Source organism: Lynx rufus, unplaced genomic scaffold, assembly GCF_022079265.1.
Source record: "Lynx rufus isolate CCGP_SWC_20201006 ecotype Redwood Valley unplaced genomic scaffold, mLynRuf1.p SCAF_7, whole genome shotgun sequence".
NCBI lineage: Eukaryota > Metazoa > Chordata > Mammalia > Carnivora > Felidae > Lynx > Lynx rufus.
In genome coordinates, this window is record NW_025814889.1 from 18343361 (window position 1) to 18362670 (window position 19310).

The 19310-nt window shown below is 37.4% G+C and overlaps 1 protein-coding gene across 1 annotated transcript in view; it reads left to right on the top strand.

Annotated features, from left to right (window-relative positions):
- The window catches only part of MALRD1 (MAM and LDL receptor class A domain containing 1), a 794572-nt gene that overhangs the window by 752225 nt on the left and 23037 nt on the right, over nt 1-19310 (top strand). Inside the window, exons 38-39 of the mRNA XM_047066301.1 lie at nt 3791-3870; nt 3964-4060. Coding sequence (XP_046922257.1) covers nt 3791-3870; nt 3964-4060 — 177 coding nt within the window. The remainder of the gene's footprint in view (nt 1-3790; nt 3871-3963; nt 4061-19310) is intronic.

Consider the following 19310-nt stretch of genomic DNA (forward strand, 5'->3'; position numbering starts at 1 on the left):
GGGTTATTTACATTGATATGGTTGTTACCTACATGTATCTGTGGTATGAAGTGAGCTTAGGATTTTCCTACTGCCATCTTACCCAGAAGTCTCTCCAGTATTTTTTTAAACTGGTATTCCAAGGTACTTCCCACTGGAATTTATCTTAATAGACACATTCAAGCAGACACTTGTCAGATGTATCATTTGCAAATTTCTTCTCCCACTCAGTAACTTGCCCTTTTGTTGATGGTTTCCTTTGCGGAGCAAAAGCTTTTTAATTTTGGTATAGTCCCAATAGTTTAATTTTGCTTTTGTTTCCCTTGCCCGAGGAGATTTATCCAGAAGAATGTTGCTAAGGTCAATGCAAAGAAATTATTGCTTATGTTTTCCTCAAGGAGTTTTATGGTTTCAGGTCTCACATCTAGGTCTTTAATCCATTTTGAGTTTATTTTTGTGTATGGTGTAAGAAAGTGTTCAATTTCATTCTTTTGCTTTTAACTGTTCAGTTTTCCCAGCACCATTTATTGAAGAGACTGTCTTTTCCGCATGTATATTCTTGCCTCCTTTTTCAAAGACTTCTTGACCACATAAGCATGGGTTTATTTCTGGGCTGTCTATTCTTTTCCATTCATCTATGTATTTTTGTGCCAGTACCATACTGTTTTGATTACTACTTCTTTGTAGTACATCTTGAAATCTGGGATTGTGATACCTGCAGCATTGTTCTTTTTTAAGACTGCTTTGGACATTCAGGGTCTCTTGTGGTTTCATATATATTTTAGTATTATTCTAGTTCTGTGAAGGAAAAATGGCATTCTTATGGACTTTCTTGAATCAGTAAGCTTTCTATATTTAAAGAAGCTACTGCTTTTGTGAAGGAATTGCCATTAAGCCTTCAAATTCTAGGGGCGCCTGGGTGGCTCAGTTGGTTAAGTGTCCAACTCTTGGTATTGGCCCAGGTCATAATCTCATGGTTCATGAGTTTGAGCCCCATATCGAGCTCTGTGCTGACAGCAAGGAGCCTGCTCAGGATCCTCTGCCTCCCTCTCTCTTTTACCCTCCCCAGCTTGCTCTCTCTCCAAATAAATAAACATTAAAAAGCATTCAAATTTTCAAATTCAAAAAGATTGAGGGAAAATACAATAACTGTGTACTGAAGAAGCATTGCTTATAACACACAGCTTTAAAGCACAAAACATTCAAAAGCTACTTTTTAATCCTATTTTGTGGCATGTACCATGAACTTGGCAGAAAATTCAACCAAACATAAATACGAATGATCATTTCTATTCTGATATTTTTGGGAAAAAATGAGTATGTAAGTTTTCACACTTCCATGCAAACACATTTATACCAGAAAAAAAAAAATGACATACTTACTGCTTAAGAATAAACCTTATTTCCCTTTGATGTACAAACTAATCCCATTTCTGAACATTCAGAAAGCCACCCATAAAAGAAATACTCCCAGTGTTCTAGGTTTCATTATGACATCCCTAAATAAAGCAAAGTTAATTAAATCCTAGTAGTAGTATAGGTATATCCAATGAGATTATTTACCTGATTTCAAATCTATATACTTGGAGGATCATCCTGATTTTGGGGATAAATGTTCTCTCTGATATGTAAATTTCAATTTGAATATTCCCATCAGTATTGAAAAACAGAAATCCATTCACTACTGAAAAGAGTGCTAGCTTTAAGGTTTGAGACAAATGATCAATAAAGTAATATTGGATTGGACACTGGTAAAAATCAAGTAACTTTTTTTGTTTTTAATTTACATCCAAGTTAGCATATAGTACAACAATGATTTCAGGACTAGATTCCTTAATTCCCCTTACCCATTTAGCCCATCCCCCTCCCTCAGCCCCTCCAGCAACCCTGTGTTTGTTCTCCATATTTAAGAGTCTTTTATATTTTGTCCCCCTCCCTGTTCTTATATTATTTTTACTTCCCTTCCCTTATGTTCATCTGTTTTGTATCTTAAGGTCCTCATATGAGTGAAGTCATATGATATTTGTCTTTCTCTGGCTAATTTGACCTAGCATAATACCCTCCAGTTCCATCCGTGTAGCTGCAAATGGCAAGATTTCATTCTTTTTGATTGCCGAGTAATACTCCATTCTTTTATATACCACATCTTCTTTATCCATTCATCTGTTGATGGACATTTGGGCTCTTTCCATAATTTGGCTGTTGTTGATAGTGCTGCTATAAACATTGGGGTGCATGTGCCCCTTCAAAACAGCACACCTGTATCACTTAAATAGCTAGTAGTTCAATTGCTGGGTTGTGGGGTAGTTCTATTTTTAATTTTTTGAGGACCTTCCATACTGTTTTCCAGAGTGGCTGCACCAGTTTGCATTCCCACCGGTAGTGCAAAAGAGATCCTCTTTCTCCGCATCCTCGCCAACATCTGTCATTGCCTGAGTTGTTAATTTTAGCCATTTTCACTGGAGTAAATGGTATCTCATTGTGGTTTTACTTTGTATTTCCCTATGATGAGTGATGTTGAGCATCTTTTCATGTGTCTGTTTGCCATTTGGATGTCTTCTTTGGAAGTGTCTATTCATTCTTTTGCCCATTTCTTCACTGGATTATTTTTGTTTTGGGTGTTGAGTTTGAGAAGTTCTTTATAGATTTTGGATACTAACCCTTTATCTGATATGTCGTTTGCAAATATCTTCTCCCATTCTGTTACTTGCCTTTTAGTTTTCCTGATTGTTTCCTTCGCTGTGCAGAAGCTTTTTATTTTGATGAAGTCCCAATACGTCATTTTTGCTTTGGTTTCTCTTGCCTCTGGAGACATGCTGAGTAAGAAGTTGCTGTGGCTGAATCAAAGAGGTTTTGTCTGATTTCTCCTCTAGAATTTTTATGGCATCTTGTCTATGTTTAGGTCTTTCATCCATTTTGAGTTTATTTTTGTGTATGGTGTAAGAAAGTGGTTCAGGTTCATTTTTCTGCATATCACTGTCCAGTTTTCCCAGCACCATTTTCTGAAGAGACTGTCTTTATTCCATTGGATATTCTTTCCTGCTTTGTCAAAGATTAGTTGGCCACACGTTTATGGGTCCATTTCTTGGATCTCTATTCTGTTCCACTGATCTGAGTGTCTGTTTTTGTGCCAGTACCATATTGTCTTGATGATTACAGCTTTGTAATACATCTTCAAGTCTGGGATTGTGATGCCTCCAGCTTCGGTTTTCTTTTTTGGGATTGCTTTAGCTATTCAGGTTCTTTTCTGGTTCCATACAAATTTTAGGGCTGTTTATGCTAGCTCCGTGAAGAATGCTGGTGTTATTTTGATAGGGATTGCAAAAATCAAGTCACACTTTTGAAAACAACAAAGGAGAATGTGAAAGCTGAGCTCCTATCTTATAAATAAAATCAAGAAGGTGATAAGTATATATTTTTAATTTATTGATTTATTTTGAGAGAGAGAGGCTCAGGTAGGCTCCATGCTGTCAGTGCAGAGCCTGATATGGGGCTCAATTTCATGAACCGTGAGATCATGAACCATGAGACCATGACCTGAACTGAGATCAAGAGCCAGATGCTTAACTGACTGAGCCACCCAGCTACCCCAAGAAGGTAATAAATAGTTTTATGAAAGTCATCTTACACAATTATGAAAACAGAAAAATTTTGCTTTTGCTTTGGTTTAATATTTTTGGTTTCTTATCAAAGTTACCCATACTCCCTTGTACGATTATTTATTGACATTCATCATTTTATTCCATGACAGTACTGCTAAACTATGTTTCCACTTATTTTTTTTTAACTTAAGTTTTTATCTTATTTTCAGTTGTGGACAAGGATGGAAAGGAAATCGATGCCACATCAAGGTTAACCCTTCTCCTGCAGATTTCACATACCCTCAGAATAGTAGGTGACATTGTGACTAAATATTTCCTTGAATTTGGAATTTGTAATGGTTTTCACTACATATTTATCTTTTTAATTGGTTTGAAATTCCAGACATATGGACTTTCCTGGGCATTGGATCAGCTTTCTTGATGATTCATATTACAGTTGCAGTCTTGTGTTTTCTTGCAAACAGAAAAGGACCAGTCAGGTAAGCCTTTGATTACTGAGTAAAAGGTACTGTGGTAAAACAATTTTCTGAAACATTTCATTTGCTCTATTTTTCTTTTACTCCATTTTATATGCAGGTAACTTTGTGTTTCTATACTTTATGGATTTTTTTCTTTCTGGGCATGATGTAGGAGCTCCTTAACAATAATCATTCTTCTTTTTTCAGTAAAAAGCCTTAAGTTTACTTTTCACATTATATGAAAAGTAGTTTTGATAATGACATGAAAGGGAAAGTGGCATTCTGCACAGATTAAAAGACATGAGTGTCCCACTTGCTGGTGATGCCTGGGGAACTGCACAACAGATATTTTCTTGGCTCTCCCAGTGAACTCTTAACATCAGTGTTTCAGGCTAAGACTCCCATGGTCCAAGTAATATACAGAACAGAGACCAATAGCTGCCGTACCTAAAGGAACTAATGCAAAACCAAGAAGACCCCAATTGGAGGGAGAGCCTGGGAAGATAGCAGAGAAGGAGGATCCTAAGTGCACCTCCTCCCATGGATATACTTCATAATAGCCACATCAGTACAACTAACTCAGAAAATGACCCGAAGAATGGCAGAAGAGGCCCCATGCAGTTAATTCTAGAGCAGAGGCCACATTAAAAATGGCAGAAAGGACAGAAAACAGTCAGGAACCAAACTCCCACAAGATTAACCACAAACAGGAGGGATACCACAATCACAAAGCAGGTAGATGAACAGACCTCACAACAGGCACCCCAGACATGGTGGTCCTGCACTGGAAAGACAAGTCCCCATAATATTTGACTTTGAAAACCAGTGGGGCTTAACTGCTGGAGTTTTTATAACCAGCAGAGCTTAAAATTGGGTGCTTTAAAAATCAGCAGGCTCTACTCTGGAAGAGCTAGAGGACAGTATGAAACTGAGTCCACACCCTTAAAGACAGAGTGTAACAAACAACCCTCCAAAATATACAGCATAGAAGCAGCAGCTTAAAAACTACCTGGAGTATGCATGAAGTAGATATCTTTACTAATCTCAGAATGGATGTTGGAAGGGCAGGGATCATTAGGAGACTTATCCAAGAAAATAAGAGCCAGAAGGTGACACTTCTCCCCCCTGACATCTTAGACAACCAGACACCTTCAAGAATGAGTATGAACACTCTTTACCTAGCTTTCTAACACTACATACCCTGCCCCAGTGTCCTCCTATGGATATGCCTCAACATACCTGCACAACTGGGCAGGAGTCACTCCAAAGCAGCGACTGTCAAGTCTCATTCTACAAGTAGCCCTGCTAGGAACCGGTAACACTTTCCACTTACCTTGCTAACACCACACGCCCTGTGTTCTACTGAAGACTCACTCCATTCAACCTGCTCCACTGGGGTGGAGTCTCTCCATAGCTTCTGATGGATACCACCCTGCAAACAACACAACTGTGAACAGCACCACTCCAAAGTGACTCCTGCTCTGGGGAGAAGGGAAAATAACCACACACATCAATCCCACTGCAGCTCTAGCAGGGGACTGTGGGCAGATATCTAATCAGACTGCCAACACCACCCACCAACACAAACCTCACAGGGGACAGCACAAGGAAAAAGCCCTGTAGTTCAGGGTAACTGCAACCCTAATAGATAGGGGGCAGAGATTTTGTCTCACTGAAGACCCTACTCACCAATGAAAAGCTCTCAGGGTACAATGCAGGGAGAGTGTCCTGCAATCTCATGATTCCACAGCCCCAGAAAATGGGCTGATGGCAGGCATTTGGTCTAACCCAAGTTAGTGTCCAGGACAGACTCAGATTAGCCCCTTAACAGCACAAGGACCAAATCCTACCCACAAAAGAGAAAGGGGGCCACTGCAGCTGAATGGACAGAAGGCAAATGAGGCTCAGCCACAACAGTGGGGCATATGCAATACATAGGTCACCTCCATAGTCACTGGCTCTGGTGAACAGGAGACAGTGCTGTACAAAGCACCACAGGACCTCTTCTTCATCAGGCCCCAATTTCAAGTCAGAATATAACTGACTTGCCTATTACATAATAAGAATTATAAAGACTTAGACAAAATGAGGAGACAGAAGAATAGATCACAAATGAGAGAAGAGGACAAAATGACAACAGAAGAGCTAAAGAAATGGAGATAAGCAATAAGCAATATACCTGATAGAGGTGGTCATAAAGATACTGGATGAGAGAACAGAGTGGAGGATCTCATTGAGACCTTCAACAAAGAGACAGAAAACCTAAAATAAACAAACAACCAATAAGAAATGAAGAACTAAATAACTGAAATTAAAATACACTATAGGGAGGGGCGCGTGTGTGGCTCAGTCGGTTGAGTGTTGGACTCTTGGTTTCAGCTCAGGTCATGATCTCACAGTTCCTGGGATTGAGCCCCACGTTGTTGTCCATGCTGACATCACAGAGACTGCTTGGGATTCTCTCTCTCTCTGCCCCTCCCCCACTCACTCAGTCTCTCAAAATAAATAAACAAACATTTAAAACTACATATAGGAAATAAATAGTAGACTAGAGAGGAAGCAGAAGAATGGATCAGCAGCCTGGAGGACAGCAACCAGCTGAAAAGCAATAAGAAAAATAATAATAAAAATGGACAATAGATTAAAGGAACTCAGGATCATTATCAAGTGTAATAACAATCACATTATAGGGATCTTAGAAGGAGAACAGAAAGAAAAGAGGGGAGAAAATGTATTTAAGGAAATAATAGCTGAAAACTTCCCTAATCTGGGGAAGGAAACAAATCCAAATCTAGGAGGTACAGAGAGACCCCAACAAAATCAACTCAAGGAGGTTCACACCAAGACATATAATAATTAGAATGGCAAAAAGTAGTGATAAAAAGTGAATCTTAAGAACAGCAAGAGAAAAGAAAACAGGCACCTACAAGGGAAACCCATCAGGCTGTCAGCTGATTTTTTTCATCAGAAACTTTGCAGGCCAGAAAGGAGGGAGATGGATCTATTCAGAGTGCTGAAAGGGAAAGAACCTGCAACCAAAAATATTCTACCCAGCAAGGCTATCATTCAAAATACACAGAGAAAGAGTTCACAGACACAAGTTAAAAATGTTCATCACCACTAAATCAGTCATACAAGAAATGTTAAAATGGACTGTGAGTGGAAAGAAAAGGCTATAAACAGAAGAAAATATGAAAAAAACCTGGCATAAGCAAATAAAAACAAGAAAAGTACCACATTTGAGGCACCTGGCTGGCTCAGTGGGAAGAGCATATGACTCTTGATCTCAGGGTCATGAGTTTGAGCTCTGTATACACTGTGTGTAGAGATTAAATAAATTTAAAAATAAAGTGAAATAAAATAAGTACATGTACTAGATATGTACATATGATACAAATACAGAGATAAAACAGAAGAACAGTGAAATCAATTATATGTATAAACATCAGTTAAGGGATTCACAAATAAAAGGATGTGTAAAATATACACATAAAACTTGGAGGGGGGTAAAAATCTGGTGCTTTTAGAATGGATCCCAATTTAAGCAACCACCAATCTAATGTAGACTGCTGTATGCGTAAGATGTTATATATAACCAAATGGTAACCACAAATCACAAATCTATAGCAGATACACAAAAAAATAAAAAGGAAGGAAGACAAGTATATCATTAAAGAAGGCCAGCGCACCACAAGGGAAGAGAGCAAGCAAAGAAAGAAACAGGGAAGAACTACACAAACAACCATAAAACAAGTTACAAAATGTCAGTAAAGACATACCTATTGATAATTACTTTGAATGTAAATGGAATAATAACTCCAATCAAAAGACATAGAGTGACTGGATTAAAAAGCAAGACCTATATACATGCTGCCTACAAGAGACTTACTTCAGACCTAATGACACATGCAGATTGAAAGCAGAGATGTAAAAACATTTGCCATGCAAATGGAAGCACTAAAAAAGTTGGGTAACTGTACCTGATATTAGATAAAATAGACCTTAAGCAACAACTATAACAAGAGACAACAACATTAGCTAGTTAATGATAAAGGGAGTAATCCAGCAAGAGAACAAAACAATTGTAAAAATGTACGTACCCAGGGTGCCTGGTTGACTCATTCAGTTAAGCATCTGACTTCAGCTCAGGTCATGATCTCACAGTCCATGAGTTCGAGCCCTGTGTCGGGGCTCTGTGCTGACAACTCAGAGCCTGGAGCCTGCTTCGGATTCTATGTCTCCCTCTCTCTCTACCCTCCCCCGCTCATGCTCTCTCTCTCAAAAATGAATGTTAAAAAAAATTTTTTTTAAATAATAAAAAAATGTATGTACCCAACACAGAAGTACCTAATACATAAAGCAACTATTGAAAGATATTAAAGAAAAAAATTTACCATAATAAAATAATATTAGGGGACTTTAATACCCCATTTATATCAATGGATAGATCATCCAGACAGAAAATCAACATACAAACAGTGGCTTTGAATGACACATTGGACTAGATGGATCTAATAAGTATATTCAGAACATTCTATCCCAAAACAAAAGAATAAATATTGTTTTCAAGGGCACATGGGACATTCTCCAGAATAGATCACGTTAGGCCGCAAAATAAGTCCCAACAATTTCAAAAGAACTGAAATCATATCATGCCTCTTCTCTGACCACAATGGTATGAATGTATAAATCAATTACAAAAAAATCTGGAAAGAACACAAATACATGGAAGCTAAATAACATGCTACTAAACCAATAAATCAAATAAAAATCAACAAGTACATTGATACAAATGTAAATGAAAACCCAACAGGCTAAAATATTTTGGATGCAGCAAAAGCTGTTCTAAAAGGGAAGTTTATAGCAACAGAGGTCTACCTCAAGAATAAAAGTCTCAAATAAGCAACAACCTTACACCTAAAGAGCAAGAAAAACAAAGCCCAAAGCCAGTAGAAGGAATAAATTAATAAAGATGACAGCAGAACTAAGTGAAAGAGAGACCAAGAAAACAAGAGAACACATCAATGAAACCAGGTACTGTTTTTTGAAAAGATTAACAAAACTGATATACTTTGATCCAGACTCTGCCAATAGAGACAGGACTCAAATATATAAAAGCAAAATGAAGAAGAGAAATAACAACTGAAACCAGAGAAATACAAAGAATTATAGCAATTATGAAAAATTATATGCCAACAAATTGGACACCTAGAAGAAATGGATAAATTCCTAGGAACATGTAACCTTCAAATCTGAATCAGGAAGAAATACAAAATTTGAACAGATCAATTACTACCAAATAAATAGATTCAATAATCAAAAAAAAAAAAAAAATTCCCAGCAAACAAAAGTCCAGGACCAGATGGCTTCAAAGGTGAATTCTACCAAACATTTAATGAAAAGTTAATACCTAGTCTTCTCAAAGTATTCCAAAAAATAGAAGATGAAAAAAAGATTTCTGTTCACTGGACAAAGCCAGCATTACCCTCATAACAAGACCAGCTAAAGGCACTACAAAAAAACCAAACTATAGGCCAGTCTCTCTGATGACATAGGTTTAAAAATCCTCAACAAATATTAGCAAATCAAATCCAACAATACCTCTAAAAATGCATTTACCATGATCCAGGGGATTTATTCCAGAGATAACTGTGGTTCAGTATTTACAAATCAATCAATATGATCTATCACATTAACAAGATAAAGAAGAATAACCATAGGATCATCTCAATAAATGCAGAAAAACCATTTGACAAAGTATGACACTGACTCATGATAAAAACTCAAGAAAATAGGTTTAGAGGAACATACTGCAATATAATAAAGGCTATATATGAAAAAAACCCCACAGTTTACAACATACTCAATGGTGAAAAACTGAGAGCTTGTCCCATTAGATAAGGAATAAGACAAGGATGTCCACTCTCAACACTTTTATTCAATAGAGTACTGGAAATCCTAGCCATAGCAATCAGACAAGAAAAAGAAATAAAAGGCATCCAAATTTGTAATGAAGAAGTAAAAGGTTCAATATTTGCAGATGACAGGATACTATCTATAGAAAACCCTAAATACTCCACCAAAAACTAACAGAAGTGATAAATTAATTCAGTAAAGTTACAAGATACATACTTAACATTTGGAAATCGACTGCATTTCTATACACTAATAATGAAGTAGCAGAAAGGGAAATTAATAAAATAATCCTGTTTATAACTGCACCAAAAATAATAAAATACCAAGAATGAACTTAACCAAAGTGAAAGATCCTTACTCTGAAACCTCTTTTAACACATTCATGAATGAAATTAAAGATCACAGAAACAAATGGAATGACATTCCAAGCTCATGAACTGGGAGAACCAACACTGTTAAAATGTCCATACTACCCAAGTAATCTATAGTTTTAAAGCAATCACTATCAAAATACCAATATCATTTTTCATGGAACTAGAACACATAATCCTAAAATTTATATGGTGCTACAAAAGACCCCAAATAGCCGAAGTCATCTTGAAAACAGAAGAAAACTGGAGGTATCACAATCCCAGATATCAAAATAAACTACAAAGCTGTAGTAATCAAAACAGTATGCTACTGGCATAAAAACAGACACATAGATCAATAGAACAGAGAGCCCAAAAGTAAACCCATTCTTAAATGGTCAATTAATCTACAACAAAGTAGACAAGAGTATACACTGGGAAAAAGAACATCTCTTCAATAAATGGTGCTGGGAAAACTGGACAGTTATATGCAAAAGAAAGAAACTGACCATACCAAAAACAAACAAAAAAGACAACCTCAAAATGGACTGAAAATCTAAATGTGACACCTGAAACCAACAAATTCATACAAGAAAACATAGGCAGTAATCTTTGAAGACAGCCATTGAAACATTTTTCTAGATATGTCTCTTCAGGCAAGAGAAACAAAAGTAAAATTAAACTATTGGAACTATACCATAAAAAAGGCTTTTGCACTGCAAAGGAAACAGCTGACAAAACAATAAGGCAACTTACTGAATAGAAGATATCTGCAAACGATATATGTGATAAAGGGTTAATATCCAAATAAATAAAGAACTTCTATAAATCAACACCCAAACAACAATCTACTTAATAATGGGCAGGGGATCTGACCATTTAGGTCCTCAGTGTCAGGTCATGACATTTTACCAAAGGAGACACAGATGGCCAATAGACACGTGAAAAGATGTTCAACATCACTAATCATAAGGGAAATGCAGATTGAAACCACAATGAGATATCACCTTATAGCTGTCAGAATAGTTAAAATTAAAAAAAGACAAAAAATAACAAGTGTTGGTGAGGATGAGGAGAATGAGGAACCTTCATACACTGCAGGTGGTAATGCATATTGGTGCAGCCACTCTACAGTATGGAGGTTCGTCAAAAAAAAATTAAAAATAGCATTACCATCTGATCCAGTAATTCCACTACTGAGTATTTACCCAGTAAAGGTATATGCATCTTTATGTTTACTGCAGCATTATTTACAATACCCAAATTATGAAAGCAACCCAAGTGTCCATTATAGATGGACAGTATTCTGTCCACACACAAAATGGCATATTTCTCAGCTGTAAGGAAGAAGTAAATCTTCCCATTTGCAACAACACGGATGGATCTATAGTATAATGCTAAGTGACAGAAGTTTGTCAGAGAAAGACAAATACCATATGATTTCACTCATATGTGTAATTTTATAAACAAAACAAAGAAAAAGGAAACAAAAAAATCAGACTCATACAGAGAACAAACTGGTGGTTGTTGCAAGGAGGTGGGTGGGCAATGGGTGAAATAGATAAAATGGAAGAAGAGTACACTTATCCTAATAAGCACTGAGAAATGTGTAGAAATTTTTGATTCATTATAATATATACCTGAAACTTAATATAAGGCTGTATGTTTTGCATATTTGAATTCAAAATCAAATCAAAACAAAACAAAAAACAAAAAACCAAGAAGAGCTTACAATCTACAGTGCCACTGAGGACCCTGGGAGTTCTTACCCAATACCCATCTATCCACCCATATGGGATACAGGTCACCCCGATAATGAAAGTGATTGACTTTTCCATGAACTGAGCAAGATAAGGACTCAGAATTAGATTTAGTGAAAGTTTAAGAAATTAAAGAAAAATATATCATCTCTTGCATGCCAGAATTTGCGATCGAAGATTTAGATTTGCAGCAACACCAATGTGTCACAGAATACTGGATAACTGCATTTGCGTTGGTGCCAACTTGTATGACTCCTACTTGATGAATTCTTCTCAGATCTCCAGCCTGCAATCATGGTAATTAGCAGGCACCAATCTTGACATCATCAATTAAGGAAGTTATTACAGAATTATGGTGTTCATCAGAAAAAAGAGATATGACATTTTCAATCTATTACTATCAAGAAGATCTTACTCATCTATTAATTCTTTAATTTCTTATGTGCCTAAAATATACCAGACAAAATGGATACAAACATGAATGAGAAACAGTCTGGACTTAAAGGAATTTGTAATCTAGTGAGAAAGATATACACAAAGCTATTAAATGAAATACTGATTTTGTGCTAGAATGCACACTTATATTAGGGTTCTCCAGAGTTACAGAAATAATTAGATGAGTATTGTAATGTTTCTCTTTGTGTGTGTATATGTACATCTTTAAATATCTTAATATATATAATATAGGACATTAATAGATAAACATATTAATACATTTAATAGAATAAGATATATTAAGATAAACATATTTCTATAAGATATGTTCATTTATATCATACTTATATAAAATATACTTATGACATAATCATTTAAGTGTATTAATATAATTTAAAATACTAATATATGAAACAGATTTATCTTAAAAAATTCTCTCATGTGATCATGGGAGCTGCCAAGCATGAAACTTGTAGGGCAGGCTGGTAAGTCGGAAATTCATGTAAGAGTTGATGGTGCCAGCTTGAGTCCAAAATCTGTCAGGCAACTATCAGACTAGAAACAAATATAGGTTTCTACATGGTAGCCCTGAGGCAGAGTTCCTTCTTTGGAAACCTCAATCTTTGCTGTTAAAGTCTTCAAATGATTAAACAAGGTCCACCCACATTATGGAAGTAATCTGCTTTACTTAAACTTGGCTGATTGAAAATGTTAATCATACCTAAAAAGACCTTCATGGCAACATCCAGACCAGTGTTTGGATAAACAATTGGGCATTACAGACTAGCCAGGCTGACATATAAAATTAAACATCACAATATGTATAAGTTCTCAAATTAACACAACCCATGAGAACATTCAAAAAGAAGCCTAAATTTCACTCCTACAGATGTGTGTGGGACAGCCTGTATAACTGGGGCTATGGAGACATCTCTCAAGCAAATTCCGTTGGCATTATGCCACAGCCTGACAGCCATTTCTCCTTTTCTTTCCCATTTCTGTCCTTCAGTTTTATACTTTCCCTTTGTCCTTGTTCTTCATACTCTTTCTTCAAGGAACTCTATTTCTGTTTTCCCTTCATCTGTTTCTTTGTTCATTCTCTTTTTTCTTTTTTTTTAAACATTTATTTTTAGGAGAGACACACACAGAGTGCAAGTGGGGCGGGGCGCACGAGAGAGGGAGACACAGAATGCGAAGCTGGCTCCAGGCTCTGAGCTGTCAGCACAGAGCCCAATGTGGGGCTGGAACCCAGGAGCGGTGAGATCATGACCCGAGCCAAAGCTGGACACTTAACCCACTGAGCCACCCAGGAGCCCTTGTTCATTCTCTCTTAACCTTTCCTCTCTCTGTTTTTTTTTTTTTTTTTTTTTATAACGTCTGGTCTCTTCTCTCCTTCTTTCCAAACCTTATTAATGTTTCTCAGGCCTTGCCTCTATATCTGCTTCCCTTCCCCTTCTACACATTCTCCTTGGAGATGTCATTCATTTCCAAGGCTTTATGCCGTCTATATGCTAATGGCTTCAAATCATCTTTCTCTTCCTGAAATTCTGTTCCAAGCTCCAGATCCATATTATGTTTCAACCATTTCCTACACTTCCACATAGACTTTTTTTTTTCTAGATACATTGACTTTACACATCATAAGACACTAGTATCTGTCATTTCCATATTCTGGAACCTAACTTTGAGGTCCCAAAAATAAAGGGTAAATTCATTATTTAAGCTGAAAAGCTTAGATATAACTGCCTTTATCACCCTGTCTGAACACATCGAACTCTTAGGTGACAATAATAACTCCTCTCACAGAAGAGTCACAAGAAATTCAGTGAAACTGGCTACAGGGTCCACAGAACACACATTTTGAAGAACTTTCAAAGACTACTGATAATTGGGGTCAGATACAACCCACTGAGGCTTACTAATGGAAGAAGTAGAATCATTTATACTGCCATCACCCAATCTTTCATCTCTCCAGTCTACCATAAAGAAAGGACTGGAAAGAAGAGATAAAGGCATTCTTGGAGTCATTGTCTTTGGGGTAGTGCAATATTTATGGTAAGAGGTTTTCCCACTTTCCTATGAAGAAAGGGAGGGATATACAACCACTAGCTCTACCCAATATCAAACGATGGGAGGCTCCCAAGAGAATCAACAGTTCAGATTGGTAATGCCCAGAAGAAAGGTGAAAAATCTGCAAAATTTGCTTCCTAGTGCTCATTAAAGCAAAGTGTAGAAGAAGAAAAGTTCTTAGGAGTATTTGACACATGTACCTTTTGCAGAAAGACACTAAGATAATTTTTGGCTTAGTGTTCTGAAAATAGATAGCCATGTGGGAGTATTCTGCATCTGCTGGCCTTAAAGGTTTGTGGCATAATATATCCTGGAACAGTAAGAGGGCAGGAGATGGGAATAGAGATTATACTGTATCACAGTTATGCACAACCCTCCAAAGGAATGGAAGAGAACCTAGAACTTCCTTCTTCAGTCCATTTGAAAAAGCACAGAGAACGGAGATAAACTGGAGTTGTAGGGTTGTTTGGGTACCTGTCAGTTTAGGTGAGGTAATGCCCCTCCTGGAAGGGAAGCAGGGGCCAGGCTGAGCTGAAGGCTGACACAACTGTCTTTCTTTTCTTTCTTTTATTTAATGATAGAAGGGGTCCAAATGAAGCTGACTTATACACACACAAACACACACATACACACAAACACACATAATCCATATACTATCACCATGGAGTCCATGACAGGGGAAGTCCACCTAAACAAGTCAGAACTACATAAACTCATTGTGCAATGGGCAGGGGTGGGGTGGGGGCCCCCTACTGATAGTTGACTAGATATTAAGAATATTCCAGAGGTGCTTGGGTGGCTTAGTCGGTTAAGTTTCTGACTTGATTTTGGCTCAAGTTCATGAGTTGGAGCCCTGTGTGGGGCTTAGTGCTGAGCATGGGACTGCTTGGGATTCTTGCTCTCCCATTCTCTCTGCCCCTCCCCAACCTGCACATGCTCAATCTCTCTCTCTCACAAAATAAATAAACATTAAAAAAAAAGATATTTCAGCCTCCCATTTCCTCTCTTTCTGTGTCCACACCAGAAAGTTAACCCTTGAGAAAAGGGATAGGGTGTCTTAAAGCCAGATCATGACCTTCATCATCTTCCTTACTATAATCAGTGTCTCATGGTCAAATGTCAAGTGTGAAATGGGAAAGGAGCAGGACACAAACTGAGGTTAGAATCTGATATTACAGCTTTCAAGTGGACTGGACTATGTTTTAATCATTAAAAACTTTTAATCATTAAAAGCGACAATATAGTTATAAAATTTGCCCAAGATATGTGAACTGGACCAAGATCAAAGAATGATGATAGAACACAGTAGAAGTAAATGACTGTAAACGAAAACAAGCACTTTGATGTTTTTAAACTACCTCCCTGGAAGAGGCAGGCAAGGTCCAGTGCTTGAGGTTCCAGACAGCATCTCTGTCTGTGACCCTCTGATTTACCTCCCTGTGCACTTTACACTTCGTAGTACCTTCTCTTCTAATTTCCAAAATCTCAAAAAGTTTTATTCCCTATTACTGCCTAACAATAATATCACTCAGGACTGTACTCTCAGTCTTGTTAATGATCTTCAGAATTGCTCACTACACATCTGCCCTGAGGTCACTTGTGGAGCTGAGGAGAGGAGCCCCTCAAAGGAACCAGAGAGACTAGAACTGGAGTTGATCCCGTTCTCTCTACCAGGGGTGTCCTGACTGGAGGATGCTTACCAGAAGTCTCAAATACTTCTCCAAGGTACATGCCACAAGCAGTTTCTAGGTGATGTTCAAATTTCACATACCTTCTTCCGACTGAGAAAGGTACATCCGGCCTGCCACTTCTCCTCTCTCATTTCTTCTTTCACAGGTGGTCGCTTTACCTCACACCTATCCCGAATCTCTTTAAAATAAATTATAAGGGGGAGGACAGGAGAGGACATGGGGGGGGGGCAGACAAATAGAGGCATGACATGAGAATATAGCCTCCCAAAAAGAGATTCGTGTAGCAAGATATTGGAGTTAAGAAGTACTGAAAGGGGGAGCAGGAGAGAAATCTTTTGCCAAGTTACTTTTCTCTCTCCTTTCCCACTTAGAATGTGAAATTTCAATTAATTGAGATGATTGCTCTGGAACACATTTTAACATATCTATTTGAGTTGAACAATGAAGTCCGTCTTTTTCTGAAAATCAAGTTTTATTTGATTAGAAAGCAGGACTGACTTTGTCATTTAGATTTCATGGCAGACAAATTCAATAATTTGAAAGAGCTCTCATAAAATATTTCAGAAATTATATCCTTTGCAACCACGAAACCTACAATAAAGATTTTAGATGCTAGCTTAAACATATAAGAGGAGATGCATACTTTTTTTCTTCTAAGTTACTTAGAGAAACTCAAGTGACAGTGTTCAAAGACCACTGTACCAAGTTTAACTTTCCACCACCCCGCCCCTTCCAGCCCCTACACTTGACTAAAGTCTCACCTTTTCCCCAAAACATGTGGCTTTCCACACCTTCTGCCTGGCAGAGCTATCAAAACCCATATATTTTGGATACCAAGCAAAAACATCCTGGCATTCCTTCACGTTTAGTCACTGAGCTGTCAGAATGTTGTCCTCAGGAAGACAATTACAGCATCATCATGTAGTGTTATTACTTAACTATTTCCATATTAACCAGTCTTTATGTCCCCAGTATCTACCTCTGTATGCATAATCGGTGCCCAATACAGGACACTTTATTGACCATCATTTCTTCTGAGCATCACCAAAAACACTGCTTGTGTCTATTGATTACATTTAAATAAAAAAGTTGCATGTCAAATTTTAAGTCTGTTGATTCTCCCTGAAAATAATACCAAATTGAGTTGCACAGGAATAAATGTAAGTAGGAAACCTGTCACTCTCTCTAAATAAACCTTATGATTTTCCATTAGATTTTATAAAAACAATCTGTACCATAAGAAACCCTTCAATGACTTGAAAGAAATTTTATTAATTTTTTTTTAAAAATGTAGGATGGAGCACTGCAAGCTCAGTGCTACATACAGCAATAAGCCTCTTAAAGTTGTTTTCAGAGATTTGTTTCCTAGATTTTATTATACATTCTGTGATCCTTCTGTTAGCTACTTGCTACCAAATATATTAGTGAGGACCCTTTGCAGGGGAAGCAAGAATCTCAAGCTAGCTTAATCAAAATAAAGAATTTAGTGTAAAAATGTACATTTCCCAGGGCTCAAAGATAGCAATGAATGGGGATGGGAAGACCTGGACCCAATGGTATTCTTATCTGCTTCTCATCTCTGCTTCTTTTTGCTTCTCTGCTTGGTGATTCTCTCTCTGAAGACTTATTTCCTCTACTCCCTGTCTTTATTACTAAATGGTTTCTCCTAGTAGCTAGGTATCAGTACCCATTACATGTCCAGACATGTGGAGAAACTAAATCTTTATCTTTTTGTCCCCAGTACATATTCCAAAGGTAGATCTTCTGATTAGCCTACTTGGGGTCAAGACTCCATTTCTGGTCAAATTAACTATGGAAGATATATGAGGTAGGGCCAGTACTACAAACATGACTGCAGGGACTCTATACAAGGCACTGTAATGTGGGGCCATATGGGGGTCATCATGAAAGGTCTCTGTAAGGTATCTAGTATCCCTTTCCCCATGGCCCAATATCTAGCAGATTTATACTCCTGCTACTTTAGAGGAAGTAACAAATATGGCAGCCTTCTAGAGTTGTTTCACTAATCAAAAAAGTAGATGTGATAATCAAACATACTCAGAAATCAAGTGTAAAGAATACAAATAGTGGACTATTTATTTTTACCTTACCTGAAGCCATATAATACACCCACTTCTTTTCTATTTCAGATGATATCTTCTTTACCTGGGGAAAAAATGGCAATATAGCTGTTTATTATGCTGCACTGTGGTAGTTACTCATGAAGGATTGTGTTAATTTAATAAATACACTAATTAAAGTTAAAAATAACCAATGTGACCTGAATGCGATCTTGGGAATGCCTCATGATTCAACTCCACAAACATTTATTAAGATGTGCTAATCTTGAGAAAGTTCCAAGATATATGATACCCCTGCTTTCTGACTCATAATACATGTTTAACTGTGATGAGTGTAATAGAAATGTAAACCAAAATATTTGGGGGGTAAGATGGAAGGAAAGAATAATCAAGAGAATGGTTGCTATTTGTATTTCTGATAAGAAAGGAGGTGATTAGGATTCCAAAAGCTGAATCAGCTGCCTGTAACCCCATGGGAGATGCAGATGTTCTTATTGTTTGAGATGGGTGAATGAGTGGCCCTGGCCCCTAAATAACGTATCTATCCCTATAATATTATATCCTCTCTACCGGACCTTTTGCCAGTACAAACACCATGTTGATAATGTGTACCTTTGGAGGAAAGTTTAGCTCTTCTCCTAGTTCGGAATCCCTGGATAGACCTAATTTGGGCCCAGGAATGAATACTTATCCTTAACAAAAATCGAAACCCCACTTACCCTATGCCTCAAGGAATTCAGTTGCTTTTACAGCTACGGTGTCACTAGTGAGCCTGCCCTGGTCCCAGGGCAACAATCAAGGTCATTTCATAATTCTTGCAAACCTTTTCTCTTTCCACTGTGCATTTGCCCACAAGAAATACTGCTGTTAAGACCTAGGAACCTAACTCCCCAATCTCAGTCCCTGTGTATATTGTAGCCATGTCCTGCCAATCTTGCTAAATGTTTGCTTTGAGCTAGAAAAGGGAA